The 27,486-nt window shown below is 61.3% G+C and overlaps 1 protein-coding gene across 1 annotated transcript; it reads left to right on the top strand.

Moving 5' to 3' along the window:
- The first annotated feature begins 243 nt into the window (after positions 1 to 243).
- LOC143350575 (uncharacterized) lies at positions 244 to 3,392 on the top strand. Its single transcript, XM_076782652.1, has 3 exons — positions 244 to 402; positions 509 to 1,693; positions 3,363 to 3,392. The coding sequence occupies exons 1-3, from the start codon at positions 244 to 246 to the stop codon at positions 3,390 to 3,392; spliced, it is 1,374 nt and encodes a 457-aa protein (XP_076638767.1).
- The last annotated feature ends 24,094 nt before the right edge of the window (positions 3,393 to 27,486 follow it).

The following is a 27,486-nucleotide window of genomic DNA, read 5'->3' as shown; positions in this document are numbered from 1 at the left end:
GAGGGGCTCATATCCGAGACTTGCCCCTCGCAGATTCCAATTCGTCTGAATCTCGCGGCATCGACGTCTTATTAGGCGCAGATTATTTCGGTGCGAACCTGCTCCCGGGATTGCGTCGTGGTCGAGCGCAGGACCCCATTGCGCAGCACACCGTGTTCGGGTGGGTGGTCTCCGGGCCCACCGCTCGCGAGACGTCCTCGGTGGGTGTGTATCATGCTCGCGCGCTCGCTCCGCCGAAAGGAGATGACGTCGATTCCCTACTGCGTTGGTTCTGGGAGATTGAGGAGGTCGCCGGTCTATTTACCACACCATGCAGTGGTGCACGAGCAGACCTCCAAGCTCCGCATAGTTTTTAATGCATCCGCTGTGACCTCGAACGGCACGTCGCTCAACGACCACCTGGTGGGACCGAAATTACAGGCCGATTTGATTTCAATTCTGCTCCGGTGGCGAATCAAGCGCGTCGCTCTAAAGGCCGGCATACAAAAAATGTATCGTCAAATTTTAGTTGATCTGGAAGATCACGCGTACCAATGCATCTTGTGGCCTCGCGAATCAACACAAGAACCGGGCACCATTTTTAGCGCAGCGGGTTCTACGGCAGCTGGCGGATGACGACGGAGACTTTGTCCCACGCGGTCGCCTCGGTCTCACCCACAACTTCTACGTCGACGACGTCATCTTCGGGGCTGACACTCTGGCCAAAGCCATCGCGACGCGTCACGACCTAACCTCGTTGCTCGCGAAAGGCGGGTTCTCGTTGGGGAAATGGGCAGCAACTGAGGCGGCCGCTCTCCCGGAAGGAGCCTTGCCGGAAAATTCCCTACCCTTAGGATCGGAGGATGAGCCATTCCATTCCGTTTTAGGGCTTCAGTGGAACCCCGAGAACGACGTGTTCGCGTATCGCGTGGACAAGCCCTGCGCAGCGACTCCCACGAAGCGCTCCGTATTATCCATGACGGCGTGGCTATTCGACCCTCTTGGTTGTGTGTCACCGGTCATCATTGTACCGAAAATTATCTTACAAAGCCTATGGATTCGCGGGGTCGACTGGGACACACCTCTTCCGCCGGAATTTCTGCAGGAGTGGTGTCGCTATGCAGCGGAACTGCATTTACTGCGTCACGTACGCGTACCACGATGGTGCGGGCTGCCGCCGGGCAACATGGCGTTGGAGCTGCACGGGTTTGCCGACGCGTCCTCTCATGCGTACGCGGAGGTGGTCTACGCCCGACTCGCGTCGGAAGGGGGAGCGGCGATCCTCGTCACGCTTCTCGTAGCTAAGACGCGTGTCGCCCCGGTCAAAACGTTGAGCATTCCTCGCCTCGAGTTGTACGCCGCGGTGCTGCTCACGCGCCTCCTCGCGCGCATTCACGCCGAAACACCCTTCGTACGGGCTAGCATTTTTGCTTTGATGGACTCCCGGGTTGTCCTAGAATGGCTCCGCCGACACCCTGCTACGTGGCAGGTTTTTGTGGCGAATCGCGTCTCCGAGATCCAGACTGCACATCCCTCGGCGTCCTGGCAACAACACGTGCCGACCCGCGACAATCCCGCCGACTGCGCATCCCGGGGAATGTTACCCGAAGCCTTTCTCGCCCATACTCTGTGGTGGCACGGCCCCGGCTGGCTCTGGAGCCCTCGATCAGACTGGCCCGCTCAGGACGACGCGTCCCCAACGGTCGCACCGGAAGTGCGTACGACAATCGCGCATTGCTCGGCTGCTCCCGCGAGTAGTCCCCTCGAACCCCTTCCGAATAGCGTCTCATCGTGGCCGCGACTTCTACGCATCACCGCACATATTCTGCGTTTCATCCACGCGAGCCAAGCATCTCTTGCTACTCGCGACCCGGGGCCCCTCGATGTTCCCGACATACCGGATAGCCGCCGGGCGTGTGTATTTTGGTTTCGGTGGATACAGCTTAACGAGTTTCGAGCGGAATTACGTAATCTTCGGGAGGGAAAGCCCGTCTCCGCGTCGAGTCCGCTGACCACGCTCGTCCCATTTGTCGACGAAGACGGGGTCATCCGGGTGGGGGGACGCATCCATCACGCGCCAGGCCCATATGACGCCCGGCATCCGATAATCCTTCCGCGGTCACCACTCACGGCCCGCATCATTGAGCATGCGCATCTACGGGCAATGCACGGGGGCCACCAACTCACACTCGGGGTGTTAAGAAGCACCTATTGGATGTTGGGCGCCAGATCAGCGGTTCGCTCCGTGGTACACCGTTGCGTGGACTGCACCCGATATCGCGCTCAGACTGGAGTACAGTTGATGGCTGATCTACCTCCCGCTCGGATTACCCCCTCGCGACCATTCTCACGTGTGGGAGTCGACTACGCCGGGCCCTTGTCCACTAGGATCGCTCGAGGTCGCGGATCTCGGACCCGCAAGGCCTATATCTGCGTATTCGTATGCGTTGCCACAAGGGTAGTTCACTTAGAACTGGTGTCCTATTGCTCTTCCGCCGGCTTCCTTGCAGCGCTTCAGCGCTTCGTTTCTCAACGCGGTAGGCCAACCGAGGTTTGGAGTGACAACGGCACCAACTTCCGCGGCGCGGATCGTGAGCTGCGGGCCTCCATCCGGTCGGCAACGCGGTCTGCCGAGTTCACCGCGTTCATTCAGGCCGAGGAGTTATCGTGGCGATTCAGCCCCCCCCCCCCCCCAATGCCCCGCACTTCGGAGGCTTGTGGAAAGCCGGGGTAAATAGCGTGAAGCATCGTCTTCGTAGGGTCACCCGCGAGCACCTTCCCACCTTCGAGGAACTCGCGACGCTGTTAGCCATGGTCAAGGTGTGCCTCAATTCGCGTCCGCTTATACCCCTGGCACTCACTCCGGGACATTTTGTAATCGGCGGCCCCCTGCTAGCGCTTCCGCTTCGCGTTCCCGAAGCAGCGGCGACGTCGCTGCTCTCCCGTTGGCAGCTCGTCACCCGAATGCGCGATCATTTTTGGAAGCGGTGGCAGCGCGAATACGTACTGTCCCTTCAGCAGCGATATCGGCGGTCCCGGCCAGCGCGCGACTTCCAACCCAACGACCACGTGGTCATGAGGGAGGACAATCTTCCCCCGGGTCAGTGGAGGTTAGGACGAATAGTCCGAGCACACCCCGGTCGAGATGGGCGAGTCCGCGTGGTCTCCATCCGCACGTCGCGCGGAGAATTTGAGCGAACTATCACTCGCCTGGTCCTCCTGCCGGTCGCGGAGGACCCAGACGGCGTGACGGCGGGCGGTGAAAATCCCTAAGGGGCATCGGTAGCGCTTCACGCGGCCGAGGCGGGCGGCATGTTTAGAATAAGGTATAAGAATTAGGATAAGATGTAGAAATACGTTTATTGTACCGTCTTCGTGTTTAGATTAAGGTGCGAGCGGTGTGTATTGCGTGAGATAGAGTGAATGAGTGTTGTGAGAGCGTGTCATGTGTGCCGACGGTTGACGCGACCGTCACCGATCTATGGACGAGATTTGAAAGATTCACGGTTTGTCATGCGCGATCCTGTAACTAAATGATATCGAGAACGGACCTTCGTCGCCCTGGCGCATTCTCCTAGGGAGTTGCCCTTGAAACTGTTATCGGACACGTGCCCACCGCGTCCCAGTTACGCTTGCCGCAGTGTAAACGTTGTGCAATCTTACAATAAATTTGCGACTGTGTGACTTACTCCGCCATTCTTCGCGTCCCTGTTCCTCGTCCGCGCCTCTTTTCGTCTGCGCATTAACACTAGCTAACTACTTTCTAACTAGCCTCCTGCTTGCTTTCTAGCTTACTGCTGTCTTACAAGCTCACTGCTTGCCTACCAGCTTACTGCTTGCCTACCAGCTTACTGCTTGCTTACATGCTTCCTGCTTGCTTACTAGCCTACTGGTTGCTTACCAGCTTACTGCTTGCTTACTGGCATTCTGCTCTCTTACTAGCTCGCTGCTTGTTTACTAGCTAACTGCTAGCTTACTCGATTACTACTTGCTTTCTAGCTAACTGCTTGCTTTCTAGCTTTCTGCTTTCTTACAAGCTTCCTGCTTCCTTACTAGGTTCCTGCTCGCTTACTAGCTCACTGCTTGCGTACTAGCTTACACCTTCTGTACTAGCTTCCTGCTTGCTTACTAGCAAACTGCTAGCTGACTAGCTTATTGGTTGCTTACTAGCATACTGCTTCCTTACTTGCTTCCTCCTCGTTTACTAGCTTACTGGTTGCATACCAGCTTTTTTTTTCTTTTTTTTTCGTGGGGGAAATCTTCGTAAGACTCCCTTCCACCTTTTTGCGGATAGGCGGAAGGGGTGTGTGGGATTCCCCGCGCCCATGGAATGACGGGCGCGGGACCTACCCACTTAAAACCCCGCGGTGACCCTTCCGCACGTTTTGGGAGGATACCGGGAATCGCTCGAAGCATACTTCCGGTATCCTCCCCGTGCCTGCGCTGTGCGCCCATCCACGGGAGAACAAAAGGGTCCCACCGGCTGTCACGCTATCTCATGGCGGCAAGACGAGGTCTCTCTGTCCTACCGCCATCCCTCTCGGGGCCGTGTTCAGTTGCGATTGCGAGCCCTGACCCGCAACCGCCCGCGACCCCATATCTAACCCTCGGCGGCTGGTGGCTGGTGGCCGCTCCATGCCACCGGCCGTGCCTTCCGATGCGCCGGACAGGAATTAGGGTGGCACTTTCACTTCAGTCCGTCCCCGCGCCTCGTGGCTGGAGGGCGCTCCCTTCAGGAACGTCCTCCCAGCCAGGGTCATCCGCCACGCCGCGGGTGCCGCCCACGACGCCCTCCCGCCACCACACGTGCGCGAACCTCAGCACGCCGCTGAAGCTTGCGTTCCCTGCCGGCGGTCTCCTTCTGCAACATTACGCTCTCACAGAAGGTCGCCATGGCCCTTCACTTCCCCTCGCTGCCGAGCATGGCGCGCACCATGCCCGACAGCGAAACATCCCGCCCGATGACGCTGACCAGGACACGGCGCTCCTTCTCCCACGCAGGGCACATCTCGAGGGTATGTTCAGCCGTGTCCTGCTCAGCGTCACAATGGCAGAAACGCGCCGTCGGCTCCTTCCCTATCCGGCACAGGTATCTCCCGAAGCTGCCATGCCCGGAGAACACCTGTGCCATCCGGTAAGTCAGGCTTCCATGGCCACCGTCCAGCTACTCACTCAGGAGTGGCCGAACAGCCCCGACAGTCCGGTGCCCCGCGGTTGGCAGAGCCAGCCGCTCCTGCCACGCGAGCAACACGGACTGCCGGGCCTGGCGCTTCAAATCGCCCCATGCAGGTTCCGGCGCTCCCGGGACCGCTCCCATCCCCGCGCGAGGTCGACGCCGTGACGATACAGCAACGCGTGCGACCGCGCGAGGGTATCCATGGGCGGCATCCCCGCAAGAACCGTCGCCGCCTCATGCGACACGGTCCGGTTGCCGCGGACGACCCTCAGCGCCATCCGCGTCTGCACCCGACGCAGCATCGTCATACTGCGCCGGGAGGCCGGCAGGTCGCCCGCCCAGACGGGGGCCCCGTATAAGGCCACCGACTGAACCATTGCCACATAGAGGCGGCGAACTCGTCCCGCCGGGCCACCCAGGTTGGGGAGGATCCGGTCTAAAGCCGAGACCATCCTCTCCAACCGGGGAACCAGGCAGCGGAAATGCTCCTCGAAGCGCCAGTGGCTATCGAGGATCAGCCCCAGATATCTCATCCGCGGCTTCACCTCGATATCAGCCCCACCCACCCGGATCAGCGGGGGTGGCGGATCCTGCCGAGGTGAATGGAACGCTATCACCTCGGTCTTATGGACCGCCACCGTTATCCCCATTCCCCTGATCCGGTCGACGACGCGTTGCGCCCCCTCCTCGGTGAGGCGCTTGGCCCTCCCCCACTGAGCCCCGACGGCCAGCACCAGTGTGTCATCTGCGTAACACACGGCACTGACACCGTCGGGGAGGTCGGACCGCAACACCGCGTCGTACGCGATGTTCCACAGGAGTGGCCCGAGGACCGACCCCTGCGGAACTCCGCAGTAGACCTCCCTCCTCATATCACCATCCCGGCCCGGATACTCTATCCAACTGCCGCGGAGATAATCCCCGACGACTGTCCTGAGACACGGGTGGACCCGATGATATTCGAGCCCCCTCCGTATCTCCCCCCAGGGAAGGGTGTTAAACGCGTTGGCAATATCCAGCGATACCGCCAACGCCGCCCCACCCCCGGTGACGGCCGACTCCGAGAGGGCCCTGACCCGACTGATCGCGTCGACCGTCGACCGGCCCCCCGGAAACTGTACTGGCAGTCGGCCAGGCCCGAAGCACCCCGCGACAGGTGCACGACGAGGCGGGCAGCAATCACTCGTTCGAAGAGCTTGCCCACTTCGTCCAGGAGACAGATGGGCCGGTATGCGGATGGAGACTGCGCGGGCCGACCCTCCTTCCGGAGGAGGATATCCTCGCCACCTACTGGTTGGGGGGGGGGGGGGGGGGGAATCGCCCGTCCCTCAGGCATCGGTTAAACAACCGCCTGAGGTCGGCCTCAAGGACGCCGTGGGTTAAGACCCAAACCAGGCCGAGCATACCATCAGGACCCGGGGCCATGTTACGCGCCCCGAATCGTCTAATGGCCGCGGCCAGCTCCTCCTGCGTGACCCCCGGCTCGGCCACCCACTCCTACTGGGCCGTCGCCTCTGCCGGAGGACGTGGTCCCATCTCCCCAATTGGGAAGAGAGTATTGACCACGTCCTCCAGCAGCCGGGGGTCAAGACCCTCGGTGACGGGGGGCGCCCACGGGCGGAGCTTGTTCAGCACCACCTTATAAGGGCGCCCCCAAGGATCGTCATCAAGGGTCTCGAGGAGCTCCTTCCATGCCCGGGTCTTGGCCCGTTTGATGGCGACCTGCAGAGCCATCCGCGACATGCGGTATGCCTCATACAGGTCATCTGACCTCGCTCGCGCCACGCTATCGTCTCTCCGTAGACGACGGCGCGCGCGGGTGTACTGGCATTGGGCGCGCACACTCACGACGCGCAATTCTTCGATCGCGGCCGACCACCAGTACACCGCCCGCCTAGGAGAAGCCCGCCCGACCCGGGGCATCGCCGCGTTGCAATATTTGAGGCTAATCCCCCGAACCACGCGACCTCCTCCTCTATGCTCGGCTACTCGGCCGCCCCCTGCGGCGAGAGCAGCTGCCATCAATGCGTCCTTGTCCAGGCGCGGTGGGGCGCCAACCGGGCGGCGGTGTCGGCATGTACATCCGGGGGCAGAGGCCCCCGTCCGAATACACCGGTGGTCCGAGAGTGTCCCAGCCCCCCCCCCCCCATCACCTGCCATCCCGACACCATGCGCACGGCGTTGGTGGTCGCGAATCCAACATCCACGATGGATCCCCCATATCGCCGTACGCACGCGTGCTCCGACCCCCGGTTCAATAACCGAAGGTCGAGCCTGGCCGCCCAGTCGCCCAGGATTCCATCGCGAACGGAGGTCCTGGGGGATCCCCACGCCACCGACTTGGCGTAAAAAGTCCTCCAGGACCAGCACCAGCAGAGCCGCGCAGCGCTGCACGCATGCCGCGACCTCGGCAAGGTACTGCGCGAACGCGGCGTGGCCGCTGCGGGGCGAGATGTAGCACCCCACCACGGCGACAAAGCCCCGACCGCGCTCCAGGATGGAAAAAGGCGGGGACTCGTCGCCTTCTACCCATATCGCCGCCACCAAGCCGTCCGCGTCCCCCACCCAATGAGGGTGATCAAGGACGCGGTACGGCTCGGCGGCGAACGCCAGGACAACCCCCCACTCCGCGAGGACTTGGGACATCATATCCTGTGCCGCGCGGCAGTGGTTGAGGTTGGCCTGGACAAGGAGACGGGGCGGCATTACTTAGCGGCCGCCCGAGCCTCCTCCCGGCTGTCCGTTCCCGTGGCACCGTCCACCTCCATTGTGGACGATGCCACCAACCGCGGAGCCTGAACCGGAGAGGGCCGATTCTGCCTCTTCTTCCGAGAGGGAGGAGAGCACGTTTTGCTTCCCACCCAGTGATCTGCCGGCCTCCACATGTCCGCACATAGCGGGCAGTGCCCCAACTCCAGGCAGCGGTGTCACTGGAGTGGGCGCGGCGCGAGTATCTCCACTCGCGCCGAAATCCACCCCACCAACTCCCTCCCGGATTCCGCCACTTTGCGGGCAGCGGAGATAGGGCACCGGGCCCACACCGACCCCAGGCCGGAAGGAGACCTGCGGATCTCTCCGACCCACACGTCTCCTTCGGGGCAGTCCCCCGCCCTCGCTAAGCACGAGACACCTCCTGCGCTATGACCGAGTCGTCCAGCCCACAAACGCGCAACTCCGTGCGCTTCGTGGGCCTGGCGACCCGGACACCCCGCTCGTCCAACTGCTCCCGGAGCCTCTGTGCGAGTCGGTCCGCCATCTCCCCGCCCTCCGGTCCGGGGATCTCCAGCAGGAGACCCCCGGTCACCGCCCTCTTCGCCCTCACGGAAGCGATGCCAAGCTCCTCCAGGGAGATGTTCTCCCTGGCGAGCTGCATCGCCGCCGCGAGGGTCAGGTCGCCACCCTGCGCGACGGTCAACGCCACCGCTGCCGTTTTGGGGGGGCGGGCGCCAAGGTCGCGTCTTCGCGGCCTTTACTTTGGCTGCGTGCGGCGAGGGCGGAGGTTGCGGCTGCGTGGCCTTCCTCGCCGCCCTCCACGCCTTCCGCCCAACCACCCCACTCCAGGACACCCCCCCTTGAGACGGTGCAATGGATGGCGTCCGATACGAGACCGCGGGTAGTCTGGCTACCTTGGATGCTGCGACCCGAGGCTCCGGAGTGACCGCGGTGGGCGGAACATTCGCTCCCCCAACCTTCGCCTTCCCCGATTGTACCGGTATCGGTTGGGGGGTCACCGCCTTCCTGCTGACCGCTCTACCGGGGAGGAGATCATTCCGGAAGGCGGTCAGCCTCCGGCCAACCATTTCCCCAATCCTCCTCAGAAATTCGTCCTCTGAGGAGAACGGGGAACTCTGCGCGGACGGAGTGCGGGCGGAAGGGCCTGTTGAGCCTCGCATCACATCTGCCGCACCCCGCTTTTTTGCCACCGCCGGGGCACGCGGCGGAAGAGGCGGGAGGATTAGCGTGAGGGCCGCGCCATTCCAGCTCGCCTCTGCCCTCCTCCTCCCCCGTCACTCCTATTCCAACAGGAGCTGCAGACGGACGATCCGTCCGCTCAGCTCCTGCGCCGCCGCCCTCATCTTTTGCGCAGCCTCTCTCAGGGCCTCTGCGCCGCCGCTCTTCTGCCCCTTAAAGGAGCAGAATGCGGCCACCATCTCCACCCGCATCAGAGACGAGGATATCCTCTCGGAAATCTCCTCGGTTACCTCGTCCCTGATACAACTCACCATTACCACCGGGCTCATTTCCCTACCCACTCCGGAAACGGCCTGCCCCGTCTGCTTCCCCTTGGAACCTATGTGGCTCCTGATGGAGGAGAAGGATGAGACTGACGCAGTCTCGTCGTCCTCCTCCGCCCACCACGAAGCCGGGCAAGGCGCTGAGTAAGGCGCGAGCGCCGTCACCCTAGCCCCAACACCGTCTCCGACCTCCCTCTCCGCAATAACCAGCCCCAACCCCGTTTTGTCATGAAAATCCATTTAGTTCCCACGCGTAGGTTGGAAAAAAGGTCCACCCGGGCAGAGCCGTCTTACCCCGGCAAGCCTAATACCCCAGGGGTTCGGCAGGTGCCCCCAAAGTTGGTCGCTTGGGATTGGGGCTTTTTTTTTCATTTTTTTTGTCGTGGCGAAAATCTTCGAAAGAATCCATCCCATCTCTTTGGGGAGTGGCGGGAAGGGTGTGTTGGATTCCCCGCGCCCGTAGAATGACGGGCACGGGACCCACCCACTAAAAACCCCACGGTCACCCTTCCGCACGATTTGGGAGGATACCGGGAATCGCTCGAAGCATTCTTCCGGTATCCTCCCCGTGCCCGCGCTTTGCGCCCATCCCCGGGGGGGACAAACGGTCCCCCCGGTAGACACACTGTCTCATAGCGGCAGGACGGGGCCACTTCATCCCGCCGCCATCCGTCCCGGGGCCGCCTTTAGTGGCGGGTTGCGAGCCCCAACTCGCAACCGCCTGCTACCCCGTTTCTACCCCTCGGTGGCCGGGAGCTGATGGCCGCTCCAGGCCACCGAGGGTGCCTCCCCGTGGGCCGGACCCACCCGGTCCGACCCATCGCCGCCTGGCGGGAGGAGGCTCCCCTCAGGGCCCCCCTCCCAGCCAGGGTCATCCGTAACGCAAAGGCCGCCGCCCGCGACGCCTCGCGCCCGGGCGACGCCCACGCGCCACCATACGAGCGCGAGCCTCAGCGCGCCGCTGAAGCTCGCGCTCCCTTCCCGCGGCCTCCTTTTGCAGCATTACGGTCTCGCAGAAGGAGGCCACGGCCCTCCACTTCCTCTCGCTGCCAAGCATGGCACGCACCACACCCGGCAGCGAGAAATCCCGCCCTATGACGCCGACCAGGACACGTCGCTCCCCCTCCCACGCAGGGCACACCTCGAGGGTATGTTCAACCGTGTCCTGCTCAGCGTTACAATGGCAACAGCGCGCCGTCGGCTCCTTCCCTATCCGACGCAGGTATCTCCCGAAGCTGCCATGTCCGCAGAACACCTGTGCCATCCGGTAAGTGAGGCTTCCATTGCCTCTGTCCAGCCACTCACTCAGGAGTGGCCGAACAGCCCCGTCTGCCCGGTGCCCCGCGGTTGGCAGAGCCAATCGCGACTGCCACGCGAGCATCAATGACTGCCGGGCCTGGCGCTTCAAATCGCCCCAAGCAGGTACCTGCACTACCGGGACCGTCCACACCCCCGCGTGACGGTCGACGCGGTGACGATACAGCACCGCGTGCGTCCGTGCGAGGAGGACCAGGGGCGGCATCCCCGCAAGAACCGTCGTCCGCCCAGACGAGGGCCCCGTAAAGGACTACCTTGGGGTCCCCCCAGGTTGGGTAGGATTCGGCCTAAAGCCGCGACCCTTCTCTCCAAGCGTGGGACCAGGTAGCGAAAATGCTCCTCGAAGCGCCAGTGGCTATCGAGGATCGGCCCCAGATACCTCATCTGGGGCTTCACCTCGATATCAGCCACACCCACCTGCATCAGGGGGGGGGGGGGGAATCCTGCCGAGGTGAATGGAACGCTATAACCTCGGTCATATGGACCACCACCTTCATTCCCATCCCCCTGATCCGGCCGACGACGCGCTGCACCCCCACCTCCGCGAGGCGCTTGGCCCTCCCCAGTGCGCCCCGACGGCCAGCACCAGTGTGTCATTTGCATAACACCCGGCGCTGACACCGTCAGGGAGGTCGGCCCGCAACACCTTATCGTACGCGATGTTCCACAGGAGTGGCCCGAGGACCGACCCCTGCGGAACACCGCAGTAAACCTCTCTCCGCATATCTTCATCCCGGCCCGGATTCTGGATCGACCTGCCACGGAGATAATCCCCGACGGCTGCCCTGAGATACGGTGGGACCCGTTGATCTTCGTGCCCCCTCCATATCTCTTCCCAGGGATGGGTGTTAATGGCGCTGGCAATATCCAACGATACTGCCAAAGCCATCCCTCGCCGGGAAACGGCCGACGCCGAGAGGGCCCTGGCGCGACCTATCGCGTCGATTGTCGATCGATCTTCCCGGAAACGGTACTGGCAGTCGGCCAGGCCGGGGGCACCCCGCAACAGGTCCTTGACGAGGAGGGCAGCAATCACGCGCTCAAAGAGCTTGCCCACCTCGTCGAGGAGACACATGTGCCGGTATGCGGAGATTCTGCGGGCCGACCCGCCTTCCGGAGGAGGACAATCATCGCCACTTTCCACCTAGGGGGGAATCGCCCGTCCCTCAGGCATCGGTCAAACAACCGGCTGAGGTTGGCCCCAAGGACGCTCTGGGTCAAAACCCAAACAAGGGCGGGCACACCATCCGGCCCCGGGGCCGTGTTACGCGCCCCGAGCCGTTTGATCGCCGTGGCCAGCACCCCCTGCGTGACCACCAACACTGCCACCCACTCAATTACGACAGCCGGCGCCGCCGGAGGACGTGATCCGCCCTCCCCAATTGGAAAGAGAGTATTGACCACGTCCTCCAGCAGCCGGGGGTCAAGATCATCGGTGACAGGGGGTGCTCACGGGCGGAGCTTATTTAGCACCACCTTATACGGGCGCCCCCAAGGATCGTCATCGAGGGTCTGGCGAAGCTCCTCCAATGCCCGCGTTTTGGTCCGTTTGATGGCGACCTGCAGAGCAACACGAGCCGTAGAGTATGACTCATACAGGTCATCTGCCCTCGCTCGCGCCACGCCATCGTCTCCTAGTAGACGACGGCGCGCGCGGGTGTACTGGCGTCGGGCGTCCACACTCGCGACGCAATTCTGCGATCGCGGCCGACCACCAGTACACCGCCCGGCGTGGAGAAGCCCGCCCGACACAGGGCATCGTCGCGTCGCAAATATTTGCGACTAATCCCCCGAGCCGAACGACCTCCTCCGCTATGCTCGGCAACTCGGCCGCCCCCTGCGGCCAAGTTGCAGCGAGTGCAGCTGCCATCATAGGGTCCTTGTCCAGGCGTCGAAGCGCCCAGCGTCGCGGTGGGGCGCCAACGTGCAGTGGTGTCGGGATGTACATCCGGGTGCAGAGACCTCCATCCGAATATACCGGTGGTCCGAGAGTGTCTTTCCCCCCGCCTCCCCCCACCTGCCATCCCGACACCATGCGCACGGCGTTGGGGGTCCCCAATCCAACATCCAGGATGGACCCCCCATATCGCCGCACGCACGTGTGCTCCGACCCCCGGTTCAGTAACCGAAGGTCGAGCCCGGCCGCCCAGTCGCCCAGGGTCTCGCCGCGAACAGACGTCCTGGCGAATCCGCACGCCACCGACTTGGCGTTAAAATCCCCCAGGACCATCACCAGCCGGGCCGCGCAGCGCTGCACGCATGCCGCGACCTCGGCCAGGTACTGCTCGAACGCGGCGTGGCCGCTGTGGGGCGAAATGTAGCACCCCACCACGACGACTCGCCCTTAGTCCACGGCGACGAATCTGCGACCGCGCTCCAGGATTGAGAAAGGCGGGGTCCCGTCGACTCCTACCAATACCGCCGCCACCAAGCCGTCCGCGTTCCGCACCCAATGAGGGTGATCAAGGACGCGGTACGGTTCGGCGGCGCCAGCCAGGCCAATCCCCCACACCGCGAGGACTTGGGACATCATATCCTGTGCCGCGCGGCAGTGGTTGAGGTTGGCCTGGAGGAGGAGACGGGGCGGCATTACTTAGCGGCCGCCGCAGCCTCCTCCTGGCTGTCCGTCCCCGTGGCACCGTCGCCCCCATTGTGGACGATGCCACCAACCGCGGAGCCTGAACCGGAGAGTGCCGATTCCCCCTCTTCTTCCGGGAGGTGGGAGAGCACTTTTTGCTCCCCACCCTGTGATCTGCCGGCCTCCACATGTCCGCACATAGCGGGCAGTGGGGGGCCGCCGAGCACTGGCTCGCGCGGTGGTCTTTCGCTTCGCAGCGGTAACATTGACCCTTGCGGTACACCGGCGAGGTGCACCACTGCCTCACGTGCACGAACTCGAGGCAGCGGTGACACTGGAGTGGGCGCGGCGCGAGTATCTCCACTCGCGCCAAAACCCACCCCACCAACACCCACCCGGATTCCGCCACCTTGTGGGCAGCGGAGAGATGGCACCGGGTCCATACCGACCCCAGGCCGGAAGAAGACCTGCGGATCTCCCCGACCCGCACGTCTCCATCGGGGCAGTCCCCCGTCGTCGCTATGGCACGAGACACATCCTGCGTTGTGACCGAATCGTCCAGCCCACAAACGCGCACCTCGCGACCCGGACAACCCACTCGCCCAGCTGTTCCAAGAGCCTCTGGGAGAGTCGGTACGCCTTCTCCCAGCCCTACGGTCCGGGAATCTCCAGCAGGAGGCCCCCGGACACGGCCCCCTTCTTCCTTACCAGGCTGCTGCTTGCATACAAGTTTACTGCTTGCTTACTAGCTAACTGCTAGCTTACTCGCTTACTGCTTGCTTACTAGTCTAATGCTTGCTTCCTAGCTTAGTGCTTCCTTACTAGCATAATGCTTCCTTACTTGTTCACTGCTCGCTTAGCATCTTACTGGTTGCTTACTAGCTAACTGGATGCTTAGTAGCTTACTGCGCGCTTACTAGCTTACTCCTTGCTTGCTAGCTTACTGCTTGCTTACTAGCACACTATTCGCTTAGTAGCTGACAGCTTGCATACTAGCTTGGTGCTTGCCTTCTAGCTTACAGCTTGCCCACAATCTTATTGCTTGCAAACTATCCTACTGCTAGCTTACACGCTTACTGCTTCCTTACTAGCTAACTGCTTGCCTACTAGCTAACTGCTTTCTTACTAGCCACCTGCTTGCTTTCTAGCTTGCTGCACGCTTACTAGCTTGCTGCTTGTTCTCAAGCTTACTGCTTTCTTACTAGCTTCCTGTTTGCTTACCAGATTCCTGGTTCCTTAATAGGTTACGGCTAGCATACTAGCATCCTGCTTCCTTACTAGGTCCATGCTCGCTTACTAGCTTACTGCTTTCTTACAAGCATAATTCTTCCTTAATAGCACACTGCTCGCTTAGTATCTTACTGGTTCCTTACTACCTCACTACTTCCTTACTACCCGACTGCTTTCTTACCAGTTTACTGCTTCCTTACTAGCTTCCTGCTTGCAAACTAGCACAATGCATGCATACTAGAATACTGCTTGATTACTAGCCTACTGCCTACTTTCTAGCTTACAGATTGCATACCAGCATTCTGCTTTCTTACTACCTATCTGCTTTCTTACTTGCTTCCTAATCGCTTATTAGCTCAAACCTTTTTTTTTTTTTTTTTTTTTTTTTTGTCGTGGGGAAAATCTTCGAAAGACTCCCTCCCACCTCCTTGGGGAGAGGTGGGAGGGGTGTGTGGGATTCCCCGCGCCCGTACGACGACAGGCGCAGGACCTACCCACTAAAAACCCCACGGTGACCCTTCGGCACGCTTTGGGAGGATACCGGGAATCGCTCGAAGCATTCTTCCGGTATCCTCCCCGTGCCCGCGCTTTCGCGCCCATCCCCCGGGGGGACAATCGGTCCCCCCAGTAGACACACTGCCTCATAGCGGCGGGACGGGGCCACTCCATCCCGCCGCTATCCGTCCCGGGGCCGCGTTTAGTGGCGGCTGCGAGCCCCAACTCGCAACCGCCCGCGACCCCGTTCCCACCCCTCGGCGGCCGGGCGTTCATGGCCGCACCAGACCGCCGAGGGTGCCTCCCCTTGCGTCGGACCGGTAGGGGGAGGCACTCCTACCCCCAACCGGTCCGACCCGGCGCCGCCTGGCGGGAGGAGGGTCCCCTCAGGACCCCCCTCCCAGCCTAGGTCATCCGCCACGCCGAGGCAATTAGCTCACACCTTGCATACTAGTTTAATGCTTGCTTACTAGCTTACTATTTGCTTACTAGCTAACGGTTTCCTACTAGCTAATAGCATTCTTACTAGCCGGCTACTTGCTTACTAGCTTACTGCTTGCTTAATAGCTTACTGCTTGCTTAATAGATTACTGCTTGCTCACTAGCATACTCCTTGTTTACTAGATTTCTACTCGCTGACTGCTTGCTGACTGGCTTGCTGCTTCCTGACTAGCTTGTCTCTTGGTTTCTAGCCAACTGTTTGCTTACTAGCATACTGCATCCTTACTAGCTTCCTGCTCGCTTACTATCTCACTGCATGGTTACTAGCGTACTGCTTGCTTACAAGCTTACTACTTTTTTTTTTTTTTTTTTTTTTTTTTTGTCGTGGGGAAAATCTTCGAAAGACTCCCTCCCACCTCCTTGGGGAGAGGTGGGAGGGGTGTGTGGGATTCCCCGCGCCCGTACAACGACAGGCGCGGGACCTACCCACTAAAAACCCCACGGTGACCCTTCGGCACGCTTTGGGAGGATACCGGGAATCGCTCGAAGCATTCTTCCGGTATCCTCCCCGTGCCCGCGCTATCGCGCCCATCCCCCGGGGGGACAATCGGTCCCCCCAGTAGACACACTGCCTCATAGCGGTGGGACGGGGCCACTCCATCCCGCCGCTATCCGTCCCGGGGCCGCGTTTAGTGGCGGCTGCGAGCCCCAAATCGCAACCGCCCGCGACCCCGTTTCCACCCCTCGGCGGCCGGGCGTTCATGGCCGCACCAGACCGCCGAGGGTGCCTCCCCTTGCGTCGGACCGGTAGGGGGAGGCACTCCTACCCCCAACAGGTCCGACCCAGCGCCGCCTGGCGGGAGGAGGGTCCCCTCAGGACCCCCCTCCCAGCCTAGGTCATCCGCCACGCCGAGGCGGCCGCCCACGACGCCTCGCGACCGGGCGACGACCTCGGGCCACCGCACGAGCGCGAGCTTCAGCACGCCGCTGAAGCTCGCGCTCCCTCCCCGCGGCCTCCTTCTGCAACATTACGTTCTCGCAGAAGGAGGCCACGGCCCTCCACTTCTCCTCGCTGCCGAGCATGGCGCGCACCACGCTCGGCAGCGAGACATCCCGCCCGACGACGCCGACCAGGATACGGCGCTCCCCCTCCCACGCGGGGCATACCTCCAGGGTATGATCCGCCGTGTCCTGCTCAGCGTCGCAGTGGCAGCAACGCGCCGTCGGCTCCTTCCCTATCCGGCACAGATATCTTCCGAAGCTGCCATGCCCGGAAAATACCTGTGCCAGCCGGTAGGTGAGGCTGCCATGGCCTCTGTCCAGCCACTCCTTCAGGAGTGGCCGAACAGCCCCGACAGTCCGGTGCCCCGCGGTTGGCAGAGCCAGCCGCTCCTGCCACGCGAGCAACACGGACTGCCGGGCCTGGCGCTTCAAATCGCCCCAAGCAGGTTCCTGCCCGCCCGGGACCGCCCCCACCCCCGCGCGACGGTCGACGCGGTGCCGGTACATCACCGCGTGCGACCGCGCGAGCAGGTCCATGGGCGGCATCCCCGCTAGAACCGTCGCCGCCTCATGTGACATGGTCCGATACCCGCGGACGACCCTGAGCGCCATGCGCCTCTGCACCCGACGCAGCATAGTCATGCTGCGCCGGGAGGCAGCCAGGTCGTCCGCCCAGACGGGGGCCCCGTATAGGGCCACCGACTGGACCATTGCCACATAGAGGCGACGAGCTCGGCCCGCCGGGCCCCCCAGGTTGGGCAGGATCCGGCCCAGAGCCGCAACCATCCTTTCCAACCGGGGGACCAGGCAGCGGAAATGCTCCTCGAAACGCCAGTGGCTATCGAGGATCAGCCCCAGATACCTGATCTGGGGCTTTACCTCGATGTCAGCCCCACCCACCCGGATCAGAGGGGGTGGCGGATCCTGCCGAGGTGAATGAAACGCAATCACCTCGGTCTTATGGACCGCCACCGTCATCCCCATCCCCCTGATCCGGTCGACGACGCGTTGCGACCCCTCCTCCGCGCGACGCATGGCCCTCCCCCAGTGCGCCCCGACGGCCAGCACCAGTGTGTCATCCGCATAACACACCGTGCTAACGCCGTCGGGGAGGCCGGCCCGCAAAACCGAGTCGTACGCGATGTTCCACAGGAGTGGCCCGAGGACCGACCCCTGCGGAACACCGCAGTACACCTCCCTCTGCATATCACCATCCCGGCCCGGATACTCGATCCACCTGCCGCGGAGATAATCCCCGACGACCGCCCTGAGACAAGGGGGGACTCGATGATATTCGAGTCCCCTCCTTATCTCTTCCCAGGGGAGGGTGTTAAAGGCATTGGCAATATCCAAGGATATTGCCAATGCCACCCCTCCCCGGGAGACGGCCGCCCCCGAGAGGGCCCTCACACGACCTATGGCGTCGATAGTCGATCGGCCCCCCCGGAAACCGAACTGGCAGTCGGCCAGACCGGGATCACCCCGCGACAGGTGCTCGACGAGGCGGGCAGCAATCACACGCTCGAAGAGCTTGCCCACCTCGTCGAGGAGACAAATGGGCCGGTATGCGGAGGGAGACTCCGCGGGCCGACCCTCCTTCCGGAGGAGGACCATCCTCGCCACCTTCCAACTGGGGGGGAATCGCCCGTCCCTCAGGCAGCGGTCGAACAACCGCCTGAGGTCGGCCCCAAGGACGCCCTGGGTCAAGACCCAAACCCGGCCGGGCACACCATCCGGACCCGGGGCCGTGTTACGAACCCCGAGCCGTCTGATGGCCGCTGCCAGCTCCTCCTGCGTGACCCCCAGCTCGGCCGTCCACTCCACTGGGACAGCCGCCGCCGCCGGAGGACGCGGTCCCCTCTCCCCAATTGGGAAGAGTGTATTGACCACGTCCTCCAGCAGCCGGGGGTCAAGACCCTCGGTGACGGGGGGCGCCCACGGGCGGAGCTTATTCAGCACCACCTTATATGGGCGCCCCCATGGATCGTCATCAAGGGTCTGGAGGAGCTCCTTCCATGCCCGGGTCTTGGCCCGTTTGATGGCGACCTGCAGAGCAACCCGCGCCACGCGGTATGCTCCATACAGGTCATCAGCTGCCCTCGCTCGCGCCACGCCGTCGCCTGTACGTTGACGACGGCGCGCGCGGGTGTACTGGCGTCGGGCGCGGACAGTCGCGACTCGCAACTCCGCGATCGCGTCCGACCACCAGTACACCGCCCGGCGAGGAGAAGCCCGCCCGACCCGAGGCATCGCCGCGACGCAAATACCCGCGACCAATGCTCCGAGCCGGGCGACCTCCTCCTCTATGCTCGGCAACTCGGCCGCTCCCTGCGGCCAAGTTGCAGCGAGGGCAGCTGCCATCAGGGCGTCCTTGTCCAGGCGCCGAAGCGCCCAGCGGCGTGGTGGGGTGCCACGCAGGCGGCCGTGTCGGGATGCACTCGCGGCGGCAGAGACCTCCATCCGGATGTACCGGTGATCGGAGAGTGTCTCTGCCCCCGCGACCACGTGCCAACCCGACACCATGCGCACGGCGTTGGGGGTCGCGAATCCAACATCCACGATGGACCCCCCATATCGCCGCACGCATGTGTGCCCCGACCCCCGGTTCAATACCCGGAGGTCGAGCCCCGCCGCCCAATCGCCCAGGATCCCGTCGCGAACGGAGGTCCTGGGGGATCCCCAAGCCACCGACTTGGCATTAAAATCCCCCAGGACCAGCACCGGCCGGGCCGCGCAGCGCTGCACGCATGCCGCGACCTCGGCCAAGTACAGCTCGAACGCAGCGTGACCGCTACGGGGCTAAATGTAGCACCCCACCACAGCGACTCCCCCCCAGTCCACGGCGACGAATCCCCGACCGCGCTCCAACAAGGAGAACGGTGGGGACCCGTCGCCCCCTCCCCATACCGTCGCCACCAAGCCGTCCGCGTCGCCCACCCAATGAGGGTGATCAGGGACGCGGTACGGCTCGGCGGCGACCGCCAGGCCAACCCCCCACTCCGCGAGGACTTGGGACATCAAGTCCTGTGCCGCGCGGGAGTGGTTGAGGTTGGCCTAGAGGAGGAGGCGGGGCGGCACTAATTAATGGCCGCGCCAGCCTCCTCCCGGCCGTCCGTCCCCGTTGCACCGTCCACCTCCATGGAGGACGATGCCACCGCCCTCGGCACCGGAGCCGGTGCAGCCCGCCTCTTCCTCTCCTTCCGGGAGGGGGGGGAGCACTTCTTGCTCCCCACCCTGTGATCGGCTGGCCTCCCCATGTCCGCACACAGCGGGCAGTGGGGGGCCGCCGAGCACTGGCTCGCACGGTGCTCTTTGGCACCGCAGCGGTAACACTGACCGCTGCGGTCCACCGGCGAGGTGCACCACTGCCTCACGTGCCCCAATTCGAGGCAGCGGTGACACTGGAGCGGGCGCGGCGCGAGGATTTCCACTCGCGCCGAAACCCACCCCACCAACACCCTCCCGGATTCCGCCACCTTACGGGCGGGGAGAGGGGGCACCGGGCCCACACCGACCCGAGGCCGGAGGGCGACCTGCGGATCTCTCCGATCCGCAGGTCCTCCACAGGACAGTCCCCCGCCCTCGCAAGGGCACGGGACACATCCTGTGCGCTGACCGAGTCGTCCAGCCCACAAACGCGCATCTCCGTGCGCTTCGTGGGCCGGGCGACCCGGACTCCTCGCTCGCCCAGCTGCTCCCGGAGCCTCTGGGCGAGACGATCCGCCTTCGCGCCGCCTTCTGCACCGGGGATCACCAGCAAGAGACCCCCGGTCACGGCCCTCTTCGCCCTCACGGAGGCGATGCCCAGCTCTTCGAGGGAGATATTCTCCCTGGCGAGCCGCATCGCCTCCGCGAGGGTCAGGTCGCCCCCCTGCGCAACGGTCAGCGTCACCGCTGCCGTTTTTGGGGGACGACCTGGTCGTGCCTTCCCGACCTTCGCGGCCTTTACCTTGGCCGCCGGCGGCGGAGGCGGAGGCTGCGGTTGCGAGGCCTTCCTCGCCGCCCGCTTCGCCTTCCGCCCCACCACCTCACTCCACGCCACCCCCCCTTGGGAGGGTGCTGTGGAGGACGCGACCACGGGTACACCACCCCCCTTGGGGGTCGCGACCCGGGGCCCTGGTGCCGTAACGCTGGGCGGAGCCTTCACTCCGCCCTTCTTTGCCCTCCCCGACTGTACCGGAACAGGTCGGGGAGGCACCGCCTTCCTGCTGACCGCTCTTCCGGCGAGGAGCTCCTCCCGGAAGGCGGCCAGCTTGCCATCAATCATGTCCCCAATCCTCCTCAGAAGATCGTCTTCTGAGGAGGACGGGGACTTCTTCACGGGCGGAGTGCGGGTGGAGGGGCCCGCGGTGCCCCGCACCACTGCCGCCGCACTCCGCTTATTTACCTCCGCCGAGGGACGCGGCGGTGGAGGAGGAGGGAGGATGGGAGGGAGGGCCGCGCTGTTCCACAGCGCCTCTGCCCTCCTCCTCCCCTGTCGCTCCTCCTCCAACAGGAGCTGCAGACGGGCGTTCCGCCCTCTGAGCTCCCGCGCCGCCTCCCTCATTTCCTCCGCCGCGGCCTTCAGGGCCTCCGCGCCACCGCTTTTCTGCCCCTTAAAGGCGCAGGCAGCGGCGACTTTCTCCACCCGCCTCAGGGACGAGGAGATCCTCTCCGATATCTCCTCGGTCACCTCGTCCCTGAGGCAACTCAGCCTCACCGACGGGCTCATCGCCCCGCCCACCTCGACGACGGCCTGCCCCATCCTCTTCCTCTTAGAGCCTATGTGGCTCGTGCTGGAGGAGAAGGACGAGACCGACGCCGTCTCGTCGTCCTCCTCCACCCTCCACGAAGCCGGACTTGGCGCTGAGTGGGGCGCGAGCGCCGCCACCCTAACCCCAACCCCGTCTCCGTCCTCCCCAACCGACAAAACCCGCCCCATCCCCATTTTATTTTCTGTGTCCATAATAATCCCACGAGATGGTCGGAAATAAAGTTCCACCCGGGCAGAGCCGCCTTACCCGGGTAAGCCTAATACTCCGGGGGTTCGGCAGGTTCCCCGGAGGTGGTCGCTTGGGATTGGGCCTTCTCCCCCAACCATGCATCCCATCGCCGCGCACCATAGCTTAGGATTGGAGGGCGATTTTATAGAGTCGCCATACTCGTGGCCCAGGCGGTTAAGCCAAGACCCCCGTTCCTCCTGCCGTCACGTACCATTGACAAAACCAATAGGGAATTGTGAATGGGTCGTTGTGACGACCAACAGGAGGCTTACGGTGTGTGTATGACTCGGGTACCCCGGGTTCGCTAAGCCCGTACTGCAGCTGAAAGGCTGGCAGCCCCTGAGGGGTTGCTTACTAGACTGCTACATGCTTTCTAGCTTGCCGCTAGCTTACTAGCTGTTAAAATGCTGATGCTTTTAACTACGAAGTCCGGATAGAGAGATCGGATCTTTATTGTGGGAAGTGATTGAGAATGTGTAAGATTTTCTTTTTCAAAAACTGTTTATTATAAAAATAACATAAAATAAACAATAAGAAACTAAGAGAATTCTTATTAAACTATGCAAATAATATCGTTGCCATTCCTATGTCGGAACCGAGACGTTGAGGTAGGCCATGGTTCTGTGAACAGAGAAACACGGCAATGTGTTTGACACGTAAACACGTTACACGTATATTCGCCGCGTGTGTGTCCTCACGCTTCTGGCTTCGATATTCGAATGTATAGGAGCGGAGAATTTCGCTCACTCGTAATATACGAGCTCGCAAGTGGACTGTATTTAATTTATGGTGTGAAAAGTATTAAATTTCCTTTCGACGCCGAACTGAGTCGATTGTCTACTGGACGGGGATGCAAGTGGAGGTTGTAAGGCTCGAAATGCACTGATCCCGTGAGTATGCCCACGGAGTCTGTGCGTCGAGTCGCACTGCAGTACAACGACACGACCGTCTATCTGCGGCTTCTCTTTAACGTTCCAACAGTAGACTTGTTGGTCGAGAGTTGCACTGCGAAGCCCGACTGCACGTGGTGTAAGGAACCACTGCATGGTGTGGTAAATAGACCGGCTCCGTCGCGAACGGAGTGCTGACGGGTGCCATATGGCCAAGAGCCTCATATTCGCGCAAAAACTCGACATATTGCGCTCCTAGTGTCGTGTCGTTTCTCAATCTGCGATCGAGGGATCAGGCTCGCCGATGTCAACAGGCGGCTCGGTGCGAAAGGGCAGTCGTACAATGTATCGCCCGTCAGCCGCGCGACGATGCGTGCGCGCGAAGTGTTGTTCGCATCGAGCTTCTTCCGGGCGATAGCGAAGAAGAAGACGCGACCTCCTCAATCTCCCAGAACCGACGCAGTAGGGAGTCGAACGTTCAAATTTATCTACTTATTCGCGAACTCCTAGAAGAACTACAGGTCGATATTTTTAAAATATATTCGATTGAGAGAATTCGATTGATGTTACATTCTCGTCGCGATAGACAAGCTCCGACGCTTTCCGAGCAAATACTATAATATCCAATGTACAGGATTTATTGAATAATGGCACGAGACAAAAGCGTACTCCGAAGTCAGAAACATCGACATCGCTTTCCGATACTATTGACAGATATATTCGATGCGTTTGAAAAGTATGTGTACATTTATACTTTGTTGGCGGAATTCTTTTCACCTGGCGACAATCAATCGGACACTTCGATTTCTTCGAACGCATTTTTTGAAAGTACAATTCTACGATTACTGTTACGTAATATACATATAAAATCGTCGTGTTCCCGTTAAGCTTTTTTTTCTTATTTCGAAGAATAAACTTAATTGCATCCGTATCAAGTCCAGGTATCCTCGCGGAGCATCAAGTTAATCGCGTATAAAATTAAAGGGGAACAAACGTCGTTGAAATTACGTAATGCATCACGGTCCGAATTACAAAAACCTCTTAACGACGTAATCAAATATCGTAATAAATCATCGTCCAGCGAGTGTTTCGTATTAATAAAAAATCCATTAATCTTCCGCGCGCCGAAAATTAAAATAAAGGGGCCAAAAAGAAACAATTTAACCGAGTCTCCGTTCCAGTCCCCAAATAATTTAGTCGTCCGGTTGAGGGGGTTCGTTGAAAATCGTCGCGCGATTCTTCACGGCGCAGCGTTAATTTTATTCCCGCGAGCGCGGAGAGCGTGAATTAGTGTCCAGAAAGGGATGGTACCATGCCGGCTACCATTACGGCGTAGCAACATACGTAAGGGCTCCGCGTACGGGTCCAACCTGGCGCGATACCGGGCGAAGAAACATCTCCGCGTGCCGTGCTGGGATATAATTAATTGCAGGCAGGAAGCTTGTACCTTAATCTCATCGTATTCTGGCCGAACCTCTGCGAAGGACGGTGCAGTGTGAAACGTACTGTAGGTTGTACGTGCAAACGCGGCGGTTATAAAGGCAACCAATGCGTGCACGGGCCGCGTACGTAACTATCAGCTGAATGTATCATCTCCGCCGGTCCAACGGCAGGACATGTTATTCTAGTTACGAACCAATCCCTGGGAACATGTCCTGCTGTTGGGAACGTGTAACAAACTGTGGTGATTGCGGTTACATCGCGAGCACGTGGTGCGAACCGGACACGTCGAAACCATGTGTCCATCGCGAAGACAGTTAAAACAGGCGTTGGTCCGAGTCACTAGGTCTCGCCGCTGCGTAGGTTGTAGGCTATGGAACGCCGGACATCGATATAACGGATGCTTCGATCGGCACATCGGGCACCGGTTCACAGCTGTATTCGCTGCGTGCGTGCGAACTCCCGTCGAGGGCGCCGATCGCGGCTCGGCGAGGCGCGCGGCCGAAGTTTCGGGCTTGTCGTGAAGCGCCTCGAGAGCGCGGATCCGCGCAACGAGGAATTGGTCGAGCTCGTCGAAGGTGGGGGGCTCGGTGCTTGCTCCGCGGGATATCTCCCACTCTCGTAGCGTACGGCGGTCTAGCTTGGCGGTAAGCAGGAAGACGATGACGTCATCCCACGTATTCACCGGGCGACCGATACTGCGCAACATGGCGATCGACTCCTTCGTCGTGTCGCGAAGACGAGATAATTCGTCCGCGGACTCGCTAACAATAACCGGCAGCGAGATGAAATTGCTTAATAATGTTGATACTATCACGCGCTTGTTATAGTACCGGTCTGCTAGCGTCATCCAGGCCGGTTCAAAATTCGCGTCGGTTATCGAGAAATGCGCGATCAGGTTTGCGGCATGACCTTCGGCGGACGATTTTAAATAGTGTAACCGTTTCACGTTCGTTAGGGACTTATTGTCTAACACGAGCGATTTGAACAGATCGCGGAAACTGTGCCATTCGGCGTACGACACAGCGACTTTGGGCAGTGGGATCCGCGCGAGTTTCGCGACGGAGATGGAGTCGCCTGTGGGCGCGGGAGTGGGACTCGGTTGCGCGGCGCTGGTCGCAGTCCATTTCGCTGCAACGTCGGCGAAAAAGTCGCACGATGCCCAATAGTACTCCTGCACCTTTTCGAAGGTTTCCTCGGTAAAGTACGGCATGATAGACTTAGCGTGAGCGGGGACTAACTGCAGAAACTCCAGGTACAGCTTCTCGAAGCGCATCCACTCGCCGTCCAGTCTCTTGAGCCGTCCCTCGGCGGAAGCTGCGGAGAACTTAGCCTGCCCTTCCTTCCGGTAGTTAACCTCCATCCGGAAGATGGGGTGGGCGATGACCTGCAGCTGGTGTAGGTGGGCTTCCACGGTCTGATTGGTCAGCGGCGCTGATGTTGCAGCTCGTGCGGTCTCCATTATGCGTCGTCCTCAGATCCGACTCGAAGGACCACTTTGTTAATGCCCAGACGAAAAGAGGCGCGGACGACGAACAGGGACGCGAAGAATGGCGCTGTAATTCACACAGTCGCAAATTTATTGTAAGATTGCACAACGTTCACACTGCGGCAAGCGTAACTGGGACGCGGTGGGCACGTGTCCGATAACAGTTTCAAGGGCAACTCCCTAGGAGAATGCACCAGGGCGACGAAGGTCCGCTCTCGATATCACTTACAATCGAATCGACAGCTTGGATCGTTCTGCCGTTACAGGATCGCGCACGACAAACCGTTGATCTTTCAAATCTCGTCCATAGATCGGTGACGGTCGCGCCAACCGTCGGCACACATGACGCGCTCTCACAACACTCATTCCCTCTCGCTCACGCAATCCAAACCGCTCGCACCTTAATCTAAACACGAAGACGGTACAATAAACGTATTTCTACATCTTATCCTAATTCTTATACCTTATTCTAAACAGCTAGTAAGCAAGCTGTTAGCTAGTAAGCTAGCAGTAAGATAGAACGCAAGCAGTGTGCTAGTAAGCAAACTGTAAGCTAGAAAGCAAGCAGCAGGCTAGTATGCATGCAGTGAGCTACTAAGCAAGTAGTGAGCTAGAAAGCTGGCTGTAAGCTAGTAAGCAAGCAGTAAGCGAGTAGGCAAGCAGTGGGCTAGTAACAAAGCAGTAGCCTAGTAAGCAAGGAGTAAGCTAGAAAGCAAGCAGCAAGCTAGTAATTAAGCAGTAAGCTAGTATGCGAGCAGGGACCTTGTATGGGAGCAGAATGCTACTAAGCATCCAGTTAGCTAGTAAGCAGGCAGGAGGCTAGTAAGAAAGCAGCTTGCTAGTAAGCAAGCAGTTAGCTAGTAAGCAAGCAGTGAGCAAGTAAGCGAGGACCTCCTCCTCCAAGCCAACCTCAACCACTGCCGCGCGGCACAGGATATGATGTCCCAAGCCCTCGCTTAGTGGGGGGGGGGGGGGCCTGGCTGTCGCCGCCGAGCCGTACCGCGTCCCTGATCACCCTCATTGGGTGGGCGACGCGGACGGCTTGGTGGCGACGGTATGGGGAGGTGGCGACGGGCACCCGCCGTTCTCCATGCTGGAGCGCGGTCGGGGATTCGTCGCCGTGGACTGGAGGGGAGTCGCCGTTGTGGGGTGCTATATCTCGCCTCGCAGCGGTCACGTCGCATTCGAGCAGTACCTGGCCGAGGTCGCGGCATGCGTGCAGCGCTGCGCGGCCCGGCTGGTGATGGTCCTGGGGGATTTTAACGCCAAGTCGGTGGCGTGGGGGTCTCCCAGAACTTCCGTTCGCGGCGGGATCCTGGGCGACTGGGCGGCGGGGCTCGACCTTCGGTTACTGAACCGGGGGTCGAAGCACACGTGTGTGCGGCGACATGGGGGGTCTATCGTGGATGTTGGATTCGCGACCCCCAACGCCGTGCGCATGGTGTCGGGATGGCACGTGGTCGCGGGGGCAGAGACACTCTCGGACCACCGGTATATCCGGATGGTCTCTGCCGCCTCGGGGGATGCATCCCGACACCACCGTCCGGGTGGTAACCCACCCCGCCGCTGGGCGCTTCGGCGCCTGGACAAGGACGCCCTGATGGCAGCTGCCCTCGCTGTAACTTGGCCGCAGGGGGCGGCCGAGTTGCCGAGTATCGAGGAGGAGGTCGCCCGGCTCGGGGGGATGGTCGCGAACATATGTGACGCGGCGATGCCCCGGGTCGGCCGGGCTTCTCCTCGCCGGGCGGTGTACTGGTGGTCGGCCGCGTTCGCGGAAATGCGAGAGGCGAGTGTCCGCGCCCGACGCCAGTACACCCGCGCGCGCCGTCGTCTACAGAGAGACGATAGCGTGGCGCGAGCGAGGGCAGATGACCTGTATGAGGCATACCGCATGTCGCGGATGGCTCTGCAGGTCGCCATCAAACGGGCCAAGACCCGGGCATGGAAGGAGCTCCTCGAGACCCTTGATGACGACCCTTGGGGGCGCCCTTATAATGTGGTGCTGAACAAGCTCCGCCCGTGGGCGCCCCCCGTCACCGAGGGTCTTGACACCCGGCTGCTGGAGGGCGTGGTCAATACTCTCTTCCCAATTGGGGAGATGGGACCACGTCCTCCGGCAGAGGCGACGGCCCCGTTGGAGTGGGTGGCCAAGCCGGGGGTCACGCAGGGGGAGCTGGCCGCGGCCATCAGACGGCTCGGGGCGCGTAACACTGCCCCGGGTCCGGATGGCGT

Source organism: Colletes latitarsis, unplaced genomic scaffold, assembly GCF_051014445.1.
Source record: "Colletes latitarsis isolate SP2378_abdomen unplaced genomic scaffold, iyColLati1 scaffold0002, whole genome shotgun sequence".
NCBI classification, from domain to species: domain Eukaryota; kingdom Metazoa; phylum Arthropoda; class Insecta; order Hymenoptera; family Colletidae; genus Colletes; species Colletes latitarsis.
This window is presented reverse-complemented; position numbering and strand designations above follow the sequence as displayed.